The 17,610-nt window shown below is 46.3% G+C and overlaps 1 protein-coding gene across 2 annotated transcripts in view; it reads right to left on the bottom strand.

Annotated features, from left to right (window-relative positions):
• CENPM (centromere protein M) overlaps positions 1-17,610 on the bottom strand; it is a 99,062-nt gene that overhangs the window by 26,814 nt on the left and 54,638 nt on the right. Inside the window, exon 4 of one of the 2 annotated variants that reach the window (XM_069231153.1) lies at positions 5,922-6,109. In XM_069231153.1, the coding sequence (XP_069087254.1) occupies positions 5,922-6,109 (188 nt within the window). The remainder of the gene's footprint in view (positions 1-5,921; positions 6,110-17,610) is intronic. The other variant, XM_069231154.1, reaches the window with a different exon arrangement.

Genomic DNA, 17,610 nt, shown 5'->3' on the forward strand with positions numbered 1-17,610 from the left:
TTTCTTTAACTTTAGCTCATGGGAGCATTTTTCACTCCTTTTGTGAGTTCGCCAACTGAAATGAGAGGGAAGCAGTGCACAGTGCCTCCCAATCACGGCTGGAGGGCACTAAAGCTTGTCCCATAGAGATGCACTCCTCTGCAGCTCCTCAATTGGCCAGCAAGTTATTGCTGGTGGAATATCATCCCGTTGGCAGCCGATCGCAGAGCCTCTGGTTTGCCACCCACCCCACTGGGCCTGGAGTGCTACGCCTTTGATTGAAGGGTCTGTATTGCACTGGTGTATCAAGCACTTCTGACACCCTGTCAGGCTCTGCTGTGTTGCGAAGTGCCTGTTATTTGGAGACACTCACCCAGGCCCTGCCCAGTCAGTTTTGAGGGTGCATTTGTGTTCCAGTGACCCAACCCTTTATAAGAATCGCTATAGACTGACTGCACTGGTAACCATCAACGTCCATATCCCTGTTGAGGAGGAGCAGGTCCAATACTTTCCACTGGATGAAGAGTTTTGCGACACGATAGACACATCCATACAGAAGGAGGTCTCTTAGGCCCTAGCTCCCTACGAGAGGACATTGTAGCGGCTGATGGACAGCTCCTGTGGACCAGTCTTTTTGAGGAAGAGTTCACCAACCCACTGGGCGTACAACCTCCGGGGCAGCCAGGTGCTTTATGGGGCAAGGCCGAGACCAAAACGAAAACATGCCCAAGTTGCAGATTCAGATGCCTTTCAGAGGTTTTAATAGGCTTTTCTGGCTTGTGATTCCCCCCCACCTCCTTCCCTTTGTTCAACCCCTGTCAGTGCCCCCCCTTGGAAAGCCAAGGTCTGGGCTAGGTTCATTCACTTTTCCATTCTACAGATAACGACCTAGATGATTCCCCAGCAGAGTCAGATGCTGAGGGGAGTATTCAAGACTTTGGTGTCCTTCAAGGGTTCCCCTCCTGCCTCCATCCCTACTGATATGCAGGACCCCATTAATGACATGTTGAATCCAGAAGGCCCTAGATCCTAGATTCTCAGAATGGGTACCAGCCATGAAGGTTATGTCCTATGTAGTGGCTAGGCTTCACAAGCCTTTGGATCAAGAGGTCCGGAACCACCTTCAGGCAGTGTCCTCCCCCCTCTTTGGAGGGTAAACTTGCCATGACACCAGAGCTGGATTTCAAAATGGCTATGTTCCTTGCTCAAGGACCCTTAGAAGGGGACTGACCGGTCCTGGCTTTCCTGCCAGGATAAACTTCTTGATTTTACAGGGCCCCTCACGAAGATACTGGATATGGCAGAGGAGGCTAATGTGTCAATGTCACTTATCTCTCCTGATGTCCTCTTAGGCAGGGTCCAGCAGGCCTTTATTCTCCTGGGCAATGTCAACCGTGCCCTTTCTATGGAACGCCATAGATCGTTCCTGATAAATATGGACTTGAAATTGGGGACTTGGCATCTTTTGAAGACAAACTGTGGTGCAAGGAGGCCTCTTCGGGCACTCCTTTATCAAACAATTAGGAAAATTGATGGCCACATTTAATTTCTTGGACAAGGTGCAAGCTTCCATTAAGCGGATCTTCAACCCCAAGGTTTTCATCGGGTGGTAGCGGAAGGGGGCGCTTAGCCGGCCACCTTGCAACCCAGGTTTCCGCATCCAGAGGCAAAGGCAACTGAAGGGCACAGAGGCAGGATTACTCCAGTTTTGGAGGATTCTTCCCTTCAAGGGGTGGCCATCACCTCCATGGCTACAGAGGTACAAGCAGAGTACAGTCTGCTTATGGATATAATAATGTTAGTCCTACTTTTCTTCCCACGTAAAAGTTGGGGACAAGCTCACCAATTTTGCTGACAAGTGTCAGAGGATTACTGCAGGTACCAGGCTGCTGGTGAAGATTCAGGGGTTTCGCATGGAGTTTTACGGTTCTCCAGTTCAACATAGAAATCTGAGGCCCATTGTAACCCCCTCCCACCCCCCCCAACAAGACACTTCCCTTATAGATTTGGAAGTCTCCAAGCTTCTAAAGAAACAAGCCATTGCTCCTGTCCACCTTCAGCCCACTGGCTTAAGCCATCTTGTATCAATCTCAACAAGGTCAGCGAGTGGCTGGTCTTTCACCACATCAAGATGGAGAGGAATCACCTCTAGCAAGATTTGCTGCGTCCATAGGAATGAATGGTCCAGCTAGACCTAAAGGATGCGTACTTTGTGATTCCCATGTTTCCTCCACACAGCAGATTTCTCCAATTTCAGAGGTGAGGACAGACTTTTGTGTTCGGCCCATCATTGGCACCCATGTGCCTCACCAAGGTACTCCACCCAGTAATAGAATATCTGAGAGCAAGGGGTGCTCATCTTAGTTGATCTGGACAATATCTCCTTGAAGGATCAATGTCCACGGCGGCGGTCACAACACCTTTAACACGCAGTGACTCTCCTAGAGTCCCTGAGCTTCATCATCACGCTGACTCAGCTCACCTTTTTGCGGTTTGCTATAGATTTGGTGGCAGCCTCTGTCTTCCTTCAAGGAAGCTGACGAAGATCAGACAAATGCTTTGTAAGACGTTAGCAAAACCAAAGAAGTCTTTACAGCAGATAGCGGAAGTTGTAGGGCTCTTGTCCTCCATCCAGGCAATCTTCCCAGGGCCCCTCCATTACCACGCTTTAAAACGCCTGAAGGCGTTCCATCTCAGAAAGGGTCTCTCCTCTGCAGAATTTGTACCCCCTCCCAGGAAGCCGAGGAGGAGATGCAGTGGTGGCTAGCTCACATGGAATCCAGGAACAGGAGGGCCATATTCGGCTCCAACTCAAACCTTATTGTAGCGTCAGACTCCCAGCACAACAGGCTGAGGCGCTCGATGTGGGTATGTACGCATAGGAGGAGGCTGATCCTCTCCAGAAAGATGTTTACATATCAACTGCTTGTAGCTCCTAGGAGGCTCTTTCACCATACATAGTTGAACCAAGGACAAGATTGAATGCTGTATCCTACTGAAGATGGACAATGTGTCAGCGGTGCAATACATCAACCATCTCGGGGGAACGAAATCCAAGTCCTCCTACACCTACTCAGGGAGTTATGTGAATACTGCCTCACCCACAGGATCTCTGACAGTGGAACATCTCCAGGCTCCTCTAATGCTGTGGCAGACTGGAATTCCAGGTATATCTAGGTCACAAGCTTGTGGAAACTGAACACTCACATGTTTATAGCTCTGTCTCACAGGTCTTGCATAGACAACCAAGTGGACAGATTTGTCAGCTGGAGGATGGATCCACTGGTGGTAGCTACAGATGCATTTCTACAGGATTGGCCGTTGGAGAAGGGGAATGAGTTTCCCCTGTTAATGATCACTAACATATCTGTGCAAGTCAGGGAACAGGTGGATTTAGTCCTGGTGATGCCTTTCTGGAGGTCTCAAACTTGGTATCTGGTTCTGATGGAACTTTTTGGGGATCCCTTCTACCCCTACATCAGGATCTCCTGAACTTGGAGAAATGCTCACAAGCAGATTTTAGAGACAACTCTGCATCTCATGGTACTGAGGATTATCGGAGATGACATCAAATCCCACGCCTTTCAGAACAATTCAAGCACAGATCTGCCTGGGCTAGATGGCTTAGGTGGTATATGCAACAGGATTTGGATCCAGTGAGCTCTAATGTTGTCCAGGTTTTAAATTTCCTGTCAGATTTTGAGTCTAAAGGCATAGCTTACAGGTCAGTAAATTGCTTTCAATTAGCGATTTCGGCTGCTCCTGACCCAATAGACTCATCTTGTGGGGAAGAATCCCCAAGTGAGGAAACTGATGAGAGGTGCTAGGCTGTCATTCTCTCCGGAATCGAGCTACTCATCTCTTTGGGATGACAATCGAGTTCACAACCTCTGTTTCCTGGTTAAGTAATAAATACTTTTCACAGAAGGAGCAGAAGGAGCTTTCTGATAAGTTGGCAATGTTATGTCTGGTCTCCTGTCACAGAGTTTGTTGTAAGAGCTCTGGGTATTACAGGTAGAGTATTTACCCCTGAAGGGGTTACATTTCATGTATCCAGAAGAACATAGATGGATTCTAGCATAAACTCTTATCCGTATTTTGAGGACAATCGTAAACTATGTGTGATATGATGGATCAAAGCTTATGAGGCTATGACAGAAGAGTTAAGAGAGAATTTCTTATCTCCATAAAGAAGCCTTTCAAAGCAGTGTCTTCCCCAACTATTGCCAGTTGGGTCCCATGGGTAATGCCGGAAGCCGGGATTGATACCCGGATTTTTCTTGCTCACTTTGTGAGGGGTGCCATGGCATTCAAGTTAGGTGTCCATTTGCAGGGCATCATTAAGGCAGCTGACTGGTCTTTCGATTCCACTTTAAAATGGTTTAATTTTAATCCACTTATGGATAGGACTTCCTTGGTGTTCAGTACGCTTTAAACTAGCACAATCCTCACCCTGCCATAGAATATAAAATGTCCTAGTTAACGTCAGGGAAAGCTTCATTTCCATTAAGGATACCAAGGCGAGGATTATTCCCATCCATGGATCAGAGATTTCCCTCCTGCTAATTATGACTGAGTTGTTGAGTTGCGTCCTTTATTAAGACTGAGGAAGGGTTTTAGTTTTTTCATTGCCTACATTGGTTGGTTATTAATCAGGCTTATGAATGATCTGTGATATTGACCAGATATTATGTTTGGAAATGGTGTTGAAGTCTAGAATAAAGAGTCTATTAATTTATACGTTTTGTCTTCCAGATAATGACGTGTCCAAAAAAATATTAAGAGTCCAGGGTGAAATGCTATTCATCGCCCAGAGAAAGAGGGGGAGTTGTCATCAAGGAAGGACTATATTGCAATGGGTTTCAGTGATTGGTTATAATGTTGATGTCGTTTTTTCCCTATGGGTCATGGGAAAAGTAGTTTGGTATGTTGATTTATGTGACTGCTATTAAATAAAGCGAAAACACACTACTGTACTCTTCGCCTCTGTGTCCTTAATAGAATTGAAACATTCCTTTACGTTAAATAGGAAATGTTATATTCTTAAGTTAGACCCTAAATTTAAACTTGGTGTCACCACAACGGAGCAGGAACTTGAGCTCCCAGTGTATCAAAAAAAAAAAAAAAAAAAAAAAAAAAAAAAAGACTGTGTTCCAATATCATTGGAGGTTAAGAGGGTGCTCCTCATTTACCTAGACAGGACAAGGGATTTCAGAAAAAGATGGGAATTTATCGGTTCAGCAAACAAAGGGAAGAAACCACCTACGATAACAATCAGTAGACTGGTACACCGAGCGATTTCTAATGCATACTGTTATGCAACAGCAAGTACCTATTTAGATTTTAGGGCAATCAACCAGAAGTGTTGCAGCATATTGGATGGCAGCAAATTGTATTCCCTTGGTGAAGGTACGCAGGGCAGCAACATGGCCTTCCGTAGACACCTTTGTAAGACATTACTGCCTGAAGTTGGGGTCTATGAAGAGGTTATGCAGTAAGAGCAGAATTGTGTCACTTGTATAGTTAAAAGATATTTCAGGACAAAACAGTATTAATTCCTTCTTTCAGTGAGGAATATCAGATTAAGCTTATGCATATCCATATAATGTAACTGACTGTCATGGGGAGGACGAATTTTGGGGTCAGTAATTTATTTCTTACTGGTAATTTGCATCGCCCGAAACACTTGTTCTCCCCCATCAAAATCAAATACTGCTCACGGTATTCCTAAATGAAGGTTGGTAAATAGATTAGTGGCATGGACTGAGGAGCTACTTATTACGTAGGATGCAATGAATTTTGTAAACAGACCTCACTTTGTAAAAAGTATGACTAGGGTCTCAGAAACCTTAAAAAAGTAACTGATTGTGCCAGGGAGGACTAAGGTTTTGGGTAGGGAAGATTACAAGTAATATATTCAGTAACCCATTTCCCATCCTTACATATTCCAGTTGGCCTCCAGAATGTGCTACTTTTTCTAGCCTTAGCATGGTTGTCCGCTTTTATACAACCTCTTCTCACCAGTTGTAAGTACGAAGCTCCATACACACCTCCTACAACAAGAAAGGACACCTTGCCCAAGAAGAAGCTGCTGTCCAGGTGAGCAAGTGAAGACTCCACTGTCGAGAAGCTGCAAAAAAAAGTAGATCACATTAAGAATGAGAGAACTAGCGTAGTCCTGCAAGCGTTCTGCTATGCTGCTTCACCTTTCCCCTTCCCTCTCCAATTCTGGCATCACTATTCCACCTTGTTTAGTAATTCCTGTGCAACCCGCTTTATTGCCAGTGTATAATTTTTGTGAATGGTTGCAGGCGGAGGGCACAAACACTCAAATCTGGGATCTAGGGCTCCTTTTTCATCAGACTTTGCCCCAGAGCAAAAGACAGAATGAAAAGGGCAAAAGGAAATGAGAACTAGAGGAAAACGGTGAGAAAAGGGGAAAGAAGGGATGAAGGGATGAAAAAGAACATGCAAGAGTGAGCCAGGAAGTAAATGTATGGTAGTAGAAGAGAGAGGCATGAAGAGAAATCAAAGCTATACTATCTTGGTATTCAGAAACCCCTTCCTGCAGCAGTACTGGCAAGGGCTTCAAAGTCATACCTTTGGTCCCTTCACTTATTTTTTTTTTAAAACAAATTTACAGAATAAGCACTGGTTTCTGTCTGCCTCTCATACCTATATTTCCTGCTCCTCCTTAGTGCCTCATCAATGGCAGGTTTGATATGTCCATGAATTCCAGGAACATATTTCTTGATGCAAGAGTCAAATAACTGCCCTTTGCACTTTTTTCAAATGTTTGTTTCTTTTCCAGTCTTGGACAAGCGGATCCTAACATTCATGTGCACCAAGGCAGAAGTGAGGAACCACAAGCTGGTGCTACAATAGGGTAGGAACAGGTGAGTGGTTAAGGTTTCAAAATACATGCCTCCTTGCCTCTCTGAGAAAATGTGGTTTAATCTCCTTTTAACTTATCTAATACAAACTGTTCAAGCCAGAGAGACTAGCTTACTCCAAAACCCAACCGATTCTAAACTAAAATGCCCAGAAAAGAAATGCACAATTAGAGAAAAGATGTGCCTTAGAAATTTCAAGTTCACACTTAACATGTCATGGCTCCTCGTCTTTCTAATTTTATTTCACAACATCAAGGCCAAGAGTAGGACATTGGACATGTATCACTCTTACTCAGAATTAACCTGCAGTACTTTTTGATAGCAGTTTTATGGAATGGATACAACAAAAGCATCCAAGGGTGGCACCTAAACTCCAAACACCAGAACTGGGAACGTATGCTTGATGCTCTAGTCTCAAAGTGGTCACCTACTCTTGAATGTCTTCTTGTAAAGTGATTGATAACCTGTAACCTACCACTGCTCTCATATTGTGACCTCTTACTCCCGACCCTGAGCCTATCCTCTGGTAGTTATGGCACAGAGCGGGCAGGTTTAACTTAAAAAACATTTATGCAGTAATAAAACAGTAAGCTGAAATGCAAACCAAAACACTCCAAAACAAATCAGTAAAATGTTATACAATTACACCAAAATTACAAATTTCCAAACAAGTGATGTGGAGATATGAATTTTTAAAGTTTTAAGTAGAAATAGCACCATTTGTCAATGATAGTCAATGGTCACAGTAGAACAGGATCTAGATACACCTTGACGCTAATATCCAATGGTCAGATACACCAACCAGGTTTGCCCTGGCTAAAAGATTTTTATCTTTAATCCTTTAAGTCCCAATCCACCACAGGGGTACACTTCTGAAGCCCACCTGCTGTGACCTCTGTCTGTCTGTGAGGCACTTAAAGACTCACAGGCAGAGGCCAAAGCAGGGTCCAATCCAGGCCCAGTTGCCACTGTTCACCTGAGCATTTGTAGAAAAAGGTCTCTTGTACATTTCGTGTCCATGTGCCTTTAACAGGAGATCAGTCTTATGACCCCTGGATTTCACTTCTTAGTCCAGAGTACAAGAGGGAGAGCAGATCGAGTCTTGAGGGCTCTTGTAAGGGCACATACAACAGGGAGAGTCCTCTCCTTTTCTTTTACAGGTCCAGAAGTGATCTCAAGTATGTGCATGGAGGTGCCACTTTATGCCCAAAACAAGCTAGTGGGTGCGAAGGACCCCTGGAGAACCCTAACCAATGGGGTAAAGATTCTCTGAGCTAACTCTACCCAATTTCGGCATTTTCAACATAGCAAGTGTCTTCGTCCAAATGGGGATCTGAGAGCTGGGGATGTGCATGAGAGCGTACCCTGGTGGTCTTACTGTCCTCTTACATCCAAAAACTAAAATCCAGTTTTAGGCAGTCCCTGTACCACCAACAAATTCAAGAGACCGACGTCTAGTGGAAAAAACTGAGTTTTCAGCCACCAGAATGGTTAAACAAGCTTTTGGCATTCTGTTTCCCTCCTTTGACGTGCACCCCAACAGCTATATGTAAACTCAGCAACCTGTCAGTCTCTGACACTGTAATGCCTTTATTTTCAAACCCAAATTTAAATTCCATATTTCAGAATAGGCCCAGCCTAAACACGTTTCCACATTGGAGGCTTGCAAATGTTTTCTCACCTACCTGTATAAAAGTGATACGTGTTTAGCTGTGACCAATTTTTTTTCTTCCTATTTTCACGTTGGCATGAAAACATCTGTTGAACAGTTCCTAGTTAAGTTACAACGTTGCAGCACTGTAGGTTTATTCGTTGCTTCTAGGTTATGCAATTCATATGCCACTCTGATCACAGATCTATCATTTATATATTTTTTACTGAGCCATGAATTACACATGCTTATCACTGCATGCATAACTAATGTAATGTGCATATACATATATACAAAGCTTAGCCCATTGCATTTTAAATATCAGGGATATGGGCATGTATAGGTGCACTAAGAAAGTTATTGGAGTCCTCATTTGACACCATAATAATTAAGGCTCTTTTCACTTGTAATGTTTCGCTATAAACACGCTTTTTCCTTCTTCTCTTTGGCATGTAGAAGACTTTATGAGTGGTGTCTAGTTAAGTTACAATATTCCAGTGATATGTGTTTATTCACTGCTTCCGAGTTAGGTGACGTATGCCACTCCGATCACAGCATCATTATTAATAAGTGGGTGCTTGGTTTCAATCCTTTTCACCAAGTCATCAACTACACATGCTTATCATTGCACACAATGTAATGTACAATTACACACATGCAGTAAGTAGCTGTAAGGAAATGCCTCCTTGGCATGGTTGCCCCCTGACTTTTTGCCTTTGCTGATGCTATGTTTACAATTGAAAGTGTGCTGAGGCCTGCTAACCAGGCCCCAGCACCAGTGTTCTTTCCCTAACCTGTACTTTTGTATCCACAATTGGCAGACCCTGGCATCCAGATAAGTCCCTTGTAACTGGTACTTCTAGTACCAAGGGCCCTGATGCCAAGGAAGGTCTCTAAGGGCTGCAGCATGTCTTATGCCACCCTGGAGACCTCTCACTCAGCACAGACACACTGCTTGCCAGCTTGTGTGTGCTAGTGAGGACAAAACGAGTAAGTCGACATGGCACTCCCCTCAGGGTACCATGCCAGCCTCTCACTGCCTATGCAGTATAGGTAAGACACCCCTCTAGCAGGCCTTACAGCCCTAAGGCAGGGTGCACTATACCATAGGTGAGGGTACCAGTGCATGAGCATGGTACCCCTACAGTGTCTAAACAAAACCTTAGACATTGTAAGTGCAGGGTAGCCATAAGAGTATATGGTCTGGGAGTTTGTCAAACACGAACTCCACAGCACCATAATGGCTACACTGAAAACTGGGAAGTTTGGTATCAAACTTCTCAGCACAATAAATGCACACTGATGCCAGTGTACATTTTATTGAAAAATACACCACAGAGGGCACCTTAGAGGTGCCCCCTGAAACTTAACCGACTATCTGTGTAGGCTGACTAGTTTTAGCAGCCTGCCACAAACCGAGACATGTTGCTGGCCCCATGGGGAGAGTGCCTTTGTCACTCTGAGGCCAGTAACAAAGCCTGCACTGGGTGGAGATGCTAACACCTCTCCCAGGCAGGAATTGTCACACCTGGCGGTGAGCCTCAAAGGCTCACCTCCTTTGTGCCAACCCAGCAGGACACTCCAGCTAGTGGAGTTGCCCGCCCCCTCCGGCCAGGCCCCACTTTTGGCGGCAAGGCCGGAGAAAATAATGAGAAAAACAAGGAGGAGTCACTGGCCAGTCAGGACAGCCCCTAAGGTGTCCCGAGCTGAAGTGACTCTAACTTTTAGAAATCCTCCATCTTGCAGATGGAGGATTCCCCCAATAGGGTTAGGATTGTGACCCCCTCCCCTTGGGAGGAGGCACAAAGAGGGTGTACCCACCCTCAGGGCTAGTAGCCATTGGCTACTAACCCCCCAGACCTAAACACGCCCTTAAATTTAGTATTTAAGGGCTACCCTGAACCCTAGAAAATTAGATTCCTGCAACTACAAGAAGAAGGACTGCCTAGCTGAAAACCCCTGCAGAGGAAGACCAGAAGACGACAACTGCCTTGGCTCCAGAAACTCACCGGCCTGTCTCCTGCCTTCCAAAGATCCTGCTCCAGCGACGCCTTCCAAAGGGACCAGCGACCTCGACATCCTCTGAGGACTGCCCCTGCTTCGAAAAGACAAGAAACTCCTGAGGACAGCGGACCTGCTCCAAGAAAAGCTGCAACTTTGTTTCCAGCAGCTTTAAAGAACCCTGCAAGCTCTCCGCAAGAAGCGTGAGACTTGCAACACTGCACCCGGCGACCCCGACTCGGCTGGTGGCGATCCAACACCTCAGGAGGGACCCCAGGACTACTCTAAGACTGTGAGTACAAAAACCTGTCCCCCCTGAGCCCCCACAGCGCCGCCTGCAGAGGGAATCCCGAGGCTTCCCCTGACCGCGACTCTTTGAACCTAAAGTCCCGACGCCTGGGAGAGACCCTGCACCCGCAGCCCCCAGGACCTGAAGGACCGGACTTTCACTGGAGAAGTGACCCCCAGGAGTCCCTCTCCCTTGCCCAAGTGGAGGTTTCCCCGAGGAACCCCCCCCTTGCCTGCCTGCAGCGCTGAAGAGATCCCGAGATCTCTCATAGACTAACATTGCAAACCCGACGCTTGTTTCTACACTGCACCCGGCCGCCCCCGCGCTGCTGAGGGTGAAATTTCTGTGTGGACTTGTGTCCCCCCCGGTGCCCTACAAAACCCCCCTGGTCTGCCCTCCGAAGACGCGGGTACTTACCTGCAAGCAGACCGGAACCGGGGCACCCCCTTCTCTCCATTCTAGCCTATGTGTTTTGGGCACCACTTTGAACTCTGCACCTGACCGGCCCTGAGCTGCTGGTGTGGTGACTTTGGGGTTGCTCTGAATCCCCAACGGTGGGCTACCTTGGACCAAAAACTAAGCCCTGTAAGTGTCTTACTTACCTGGTTAACCTAACAAATACTTACCTCCCCTAGGAACTGTGAAAATTGCACTAAGTGTCCACTTTTAAAACAGCTATTTGTGAATAACTTGAAAAGTATACATGCAATTTTGATGATTTGAAGTTCCTAAAGTACTTACCTGCAATACCTTTCGAATGAGATATTACATGTAGAATTTGAACCTGTGGTTCTTAAAATAAACTAAGAAAAGATATTTTTCTATATAAAAACCTATTGGCTGGATTTGTCTCTGAGTGTGTGTACCTCATTTATTGTCTATGTGTATGTACAACAAATGCTTAACACTACTCCTTGGATAAGCCTACTGCTCGACCACACTACCACAAAATAGAGCATTAGTATTATCTATTTTTACCACTATTTTACCTCTAATGGGAACCCTTGGACTCTGTGCATGCTATTCCTTACTTTGAAATAGCACATACAGAGCCAACTTCCTACATTGGTGGATCAGCGGTGGGGTACAAGACTTTGCATTTGCTGGACTACTCAGCCAATACCTGATCACACGACAAATTCCAAAATTGTCATTAGAAATTGATTTTTGCAATTTGAAAAGTTTTCTAAATTCTTAAAAGACCTGCTAGGGCCTTGTGTTAGATCCTGTTTAGCATTTCTTTTAGAGTTTAAAAGTTTGTAAAAGTTTGAATTAGATTCTAGAACCAGTTGTAGATTCTTAAAAAGTATTCCAACTTTTAGAAGCAAAATGTCTAGCACAGATGTGACTGTGGTGGAACTCGACACCACACCTTACCTCCATCTTAAGATGAGGGAGCTAAGGTCACTCTGTAAAATAAAGAAAATAACAATGGGCCCCAAACCTACCAAAATACAGCTCCAGGAGCTTTTGGCAGAGTTTGAAAAGGCCAACCCCTCTGAGGGTGGCAACTCAGAGGAAGAGGATAGTGACTTGGAGGAAAATTCCCCCCTACCAATCCTATCTAGGGAGAACAGGGTCCCTCAAACCCTGACTCCAAAAATAATAGTCAGAGATGCTGGTTCCCTCACAGGAGAGACCAACACCTCTGAAATCACTGAGGATAGCCCCAGTGAAGAGGACATCCAGTTAGCCAGGATGGCCAAAAGATTGGCTTTGGAAAGACAGATCCTAGCCATAGAGAGGGAAAGACAAGAGATGGGCCTAGGACCCATCAATGGTGGCAGCAACATAAATAGGGTCAGAGATTCTCCTGACATGTTGAAAATCCCTAAAGGGATTGTAACTAAATATGAAGATGGTGATGACATCACCAAATGGTTCACAGCTTTTGAGAGGGCTTGTGTAACCAGAAAAGTGAACAGATCTCACTGGGGTGCTCTCCTTTGGGAAATGTTCACAGGAAAGTGTAGGGATAGACTCCTCACACTCTCTGGACAAGATGCAGAATCTTATGACCTCATGAAGGGTACCCTGATTGAGGGCTTTGGATTCTCCACTGAGGAGTATAGGATTAGATTCAGGGGGGCTCAAAAATCCTCGAGCCAGACCTGGGTTGACTTTGTAGACTACTCAGTGAAAACACTAGATGGTTGGATTCAAGGCAGTGGTGTAAGTAATTATGATGGGCTGTACAATTTATTTGTGAAAGAACACCTGTTAAGTAATTGTTTCAATGATAAACTGCATCAGCATCTGGTAGACCTAGGACCAATTTCTCCCCAAGAATTGGGAAAGAAGGCGGACCATTGGGTCAAGACAAGGGTGTCCAAGACTTCAACAGGGGGTGACCAAAAGAAAGGGGTCACAAAGACTCCCCAGGGGAAGGGTGATGAGACAACCAAAACTAAAAATAGTAAAGAGTCTTCTACAGGCCCCCAAAAACCTGCACAGGAGGGTGGGCCCAGAGCCTCTTCACAAAACAATGGGTACAAGGGTAAAAACTTTGATCCCAAAAAGGCCTGGTGTCATAGCTGTAAACAGCATGGACACCAAACTGGAGACAAGGCCTGTCCCAAGAAAGGTTCCACTCCAAACTCCCATCCAGGTAACACTGGTATGGCTAGTCTCCAAGTGGGATCAACAGTGTGCCCAGAGCAAATCAGGGTCCACACTGAAGCTACTCTAGTTTCTGAGGGTGGGGTGGATTTAGCCACACTAGCTGTCTGGCCGCCTAACATGCAAAAATACAGACAGCAACTCTTAATTAATGGGACTAGAATAGAGGGCCTGAGGGATACAGGTGCCAGTGTCACCATGGTGACAGAGAAACTGGTTTCCCCTGGCCAATACCTGACTGGAAAAACTTACACAGTCACCAACGCTGACAATCAGAGAAAAGTACATCCCATGGCAATGGTTACTTTAGAATGGGGAGGGGTCAATGGCCTGAAACAGGTGGTGGTCTCCTCAAATATCCCAGTGGACTGTCTGCTTGGAAATGACCTGGAGTCCTCAGCATGGGCTGAGGTAGAACTAACTGGTGTGTGTGAAAACAAGAGCACAGTGCAAGGCACAGGGTGAACAAGTAGAGCTGGAGTCTGGAAGAATGGCCCAGCCTACCAAGAGGAAAGGAAAGTCAGTTGGGAAACCAACTGCAACACAGCAAAAGAAAGGGAACCTCTCTTCTCAGGAAGAAGTTCTGCCCTCTGAGGGAACTGAGCCTTTGGAGCTTGAACCTTATCAGGTTGAGCTCTTAGGCCCAGGGGGACCCTCAAGGGAGGAGCTGTGTAAGGGACAAGAAACCTGTCCCTCTCTTGAAGGCCTTAGGCAGCAAGCTGCTGAAGAGTCCAAAGGCAAGAAAAATGGAACGCATAGGGTCTATTGGGAAGATGGACTCCTGTACACTGAGGCCAGAGACCCCAAACCTGGTGCCACTAGGAGAGTGGTAGTGCCTCAGCTGTTCAGGAAGTTCATCCTAACATTGGCCCATGACATTCCCCTTGCTGGACATTTGGGACAAACCAAGACGTGGGAGAGGTTAGTCAACCACTTCTACTGGCCCAATATGTCCAACATGGTTAAGGAGTTTTGCCTCTCCTGCCCCACCTGTCAAGCCAGTGGTAAGACAGGTGGGCATCCAAAGGCCCCCCTCATTCCACTTCCAGTGGTGGGGGTGCCCTTTGAAAGAGTGGGTGTGGACATAGTTGGTCCACTAGAACCTCCCACAGCCTCAGGAAATATGTATATCCTGGTAGTAGTGGATCATGCTACCAGGTATCCTGAAGCTATTCCCCTTAGGTCGACTACTGCCCCTGCAGTAGCCAAGGCCCTCATTGGTATCTTTACCAGAGTGGGTTTCCCTAAGGAGGTGGTGTCTGACAGAGGTACCAACTTCATGTCAGCATACCTAAAGCACATGTGGAATGAGTGTGGAGTGACTTATAAATTCACTACACCATACCATCCCCAAACTAATGGCTTGGTTGAGAGATTCAACAAGACATTAAAAGGCATGATCATGGGGCTCCCAGAAAAGCTCAAAAGGAGATGGGATGTCCTCTTGCCATGTCTGCTTTTCGCTTACAGAGAGGTGCCACAGAAGGGAGTAGGATTCTCACACTTTGAACTTCTGTTTGGTCATCCTGTAAGGGGACCACTTGCCCTTGTTAAAGAAGGCTGGGAGAGACCTCTCCATGAGCCTAAACAGGACATAGTGGACTATGTACTTGGCCTTCGCTCTAGAATGGCAGAGTACATGGAAAAGGCAACCAAAAACCTTGAGGCCAGCCAACAGCTCCAGAAGTTTTGGTATGACCAAAAGGCTGCACTGGTGGAGTTCCAACCAGGGCAGAAAGTCTGGGTTCTGGAGCCTGTGGCTCCCAGGGCACTCCAGGACAAATGGAGTGGCCCTTACCCAGTACAAGAAAGGAAGAGTCAGGTCACCTACCTGGTGGACCTGGGCACAAGCAGGAGCCCCAAGAGGGTGATCCATGTGAACCGCCTTAAGCTCTTCCATGACAGGGCTGATGTGAATCTGTTGATGGTAACAGATGAGGATCAGGAGGCAGAGAGTGAACCTCTCCCTGATCTTCTGTCATCAGACCCAAAAGATGGCACAGTAGATGGAGTGATCTACTCAGACACCCTCTCTGGCCAACAGCAAGCTGATTGTAGGAGAGTCCTACAACAGTTTCCTGAACTCTTCTCCTTGACCCCTGGTCAGACACACCTGTGTACCCATGATGTGGACACAGGAGACAGCATGCCTGTCAAGAACAAAATCTTTAGACAATCTGACCATGTCAAAGAAAGCATCAAGGTGGAAGTCCACAAGATGCTGGAATTGGGAGTAATTGAGCGCTCTGACAGCCCCTGGGCTAGCCCAGTGGTCTTAGTCCCCAAACCTCACACCAAAGATGGAAAGAAAGAGATGAGGTTTTGTGTGGACTACAGAGGGCTCAATTCTGTCACCAAGACAGATGCCCATCCAATTCCAAGAGCTGATGAGCTCATTGATAAATTAGGTGCTGCCAAATTTCTAAGTACCTTTGACTTGACAGCAGGGTACTGGCAAATAAAAATGGCACCTGGAGCAAAAGAAAAGACAGCATTCTCCACACCTGATGGGCATTATCAGTTTACTGTTATGCCCTTTGGTTTAAAGAATGCCCCTGCCACCTTCCAAAGGTTGGTGAATCAAGTCCTTGCTGGCTTGGAGTCCTTTAGCACAGCTTATCTTGATGATATTGCTGTCTTTAGCTCCACCTGGTAGGATCACCTGGTCCACCTGAGGAAGGTTTTGAAGGCTCTGCAATCTGCAGGCCTCTCTATCAAGGCATCCAAATGCCAGATAGGGCAGGGAACTGTGGTTTACTTGGGACACCTTGTAGGTGGAGGCCAAGTTCAGCCACTCCAACCCAAGATCCAGACTATTCTGGACTGGGTAGCTCCAAAAACCCAGACTCAAGTCAGGGCATTCCTTGGCTTGACTGGGTACTACAGGAGGTTTGTGAAGGGATATGGATCCATTGTGACAGCCCTCACTGAACTCACCTCCAAGAAAATGCCCAAGAAAGTAAACTGGACTGTGGAATGCCAACAGGCCTTTGACACCCTGAAACAGGCAATGTGCTCAGCACCAGTTCTCAAAGCTCCAGATTATTCTAAGCAGTTCATTGTGCAGACTGATGCCTCTGAACATGGGATAGGGGCAGTTTTGTCCCAAACAAATGATGATGGCCTTGACCAGCCTGTTGCTTTCATTAGCAGGAGGTTACTCCCCAGGGAGCAGCGTTGGAGTGCCATTGAGAGGGAGGCCTTTGCTGTGGTTTGGTCCCTGAAGAAGCTGAGACCATACCTCTTTGGGACTCACTTCCTAGTTCAAACTGACCACAGACCTCTCAAATGGCTGATGCAAATGAAAGGTGAAAATCCTAAACTGTTGAGGTGGTCCATCTCCCTACAGGGAATGGACTTTATAGTGGAACACAGACCTGGGACTGCCCATGCCAATGCAGATGGCCTTTCCAGGTTCTTCCACTTAGAAAATGAAGACTCTCTTGGGAAAGGTTAGTCTCATCCTCTTTCGTTTGGGGGGGGGTTGTGTAAGGAAATGCCTCCTTGGCATGGTTGCCCCCTGACTTTTTGCCTTTGCTGATGCTATGTTTACAATTGAAAGTGTGCTGAGGCCTGCTAACCAGGCCCCAGCACCAGTGTTCTTTCCCTAACCTGTACTTTTGTATCCACAATTGGCAGACCCTGGCATCCAGATAAGTCCCTTGTAACTGGTACTTCTAGTACCAAGGGCCCTGATGCCAAGGAAGGTCTCTAAGGGCTGCAGCATGTCTTATGCCACCCTGGAGACCTCTCACTCAGCACAGACACACTGCTTGCCAGCTTGTGTGTGCTAGTGAGGACAAAACGAGTAAGTCGACATGGCACTCCCCTCAGGGTACCATGCCAGCCTCTCACTGCCTATGCAGTATAGGTAAGACACCCCTCTAGCAGGCCTTACAGCCCTAAGGCAGGGTGCACTATACCATAGGTGAGGGTACCAGTGCATGAGCATGGTACCCCTACAGTGTCTAAACAAAACCTTAGACATTGTAAGTGCAGGGTAGCCATAAGAGTATATGGTCTGGGAGTTTGTCAAACACGAACTCCACAGCACCATAATGGCTACACTGAAAACTGGGAAGTTTGGTATCAAACTTCTCAGCACAATAAATGCACACTGATGCCAGTGTACATTTTATTGAAAAATACACCACAGAGGGCACCTTAGAGGTGCCCCC

This window comes from Pleurodeles waltl, chromosome 4_2 (assembly GCF_031143425.1).
Source record: "Pleurodeles waltl isolate 20211129_DDA chromosome 4_2, aPleWal1.hap1.20221129, whole genome shotgun sequence".
Taxonomy (NCBI): domain Eukaryota; kingdom Metazoa; phylum Chordata; class Amphibia; order Caudata; family Salamandridae; genus Pleurodeles; species Pleurodeles waltl.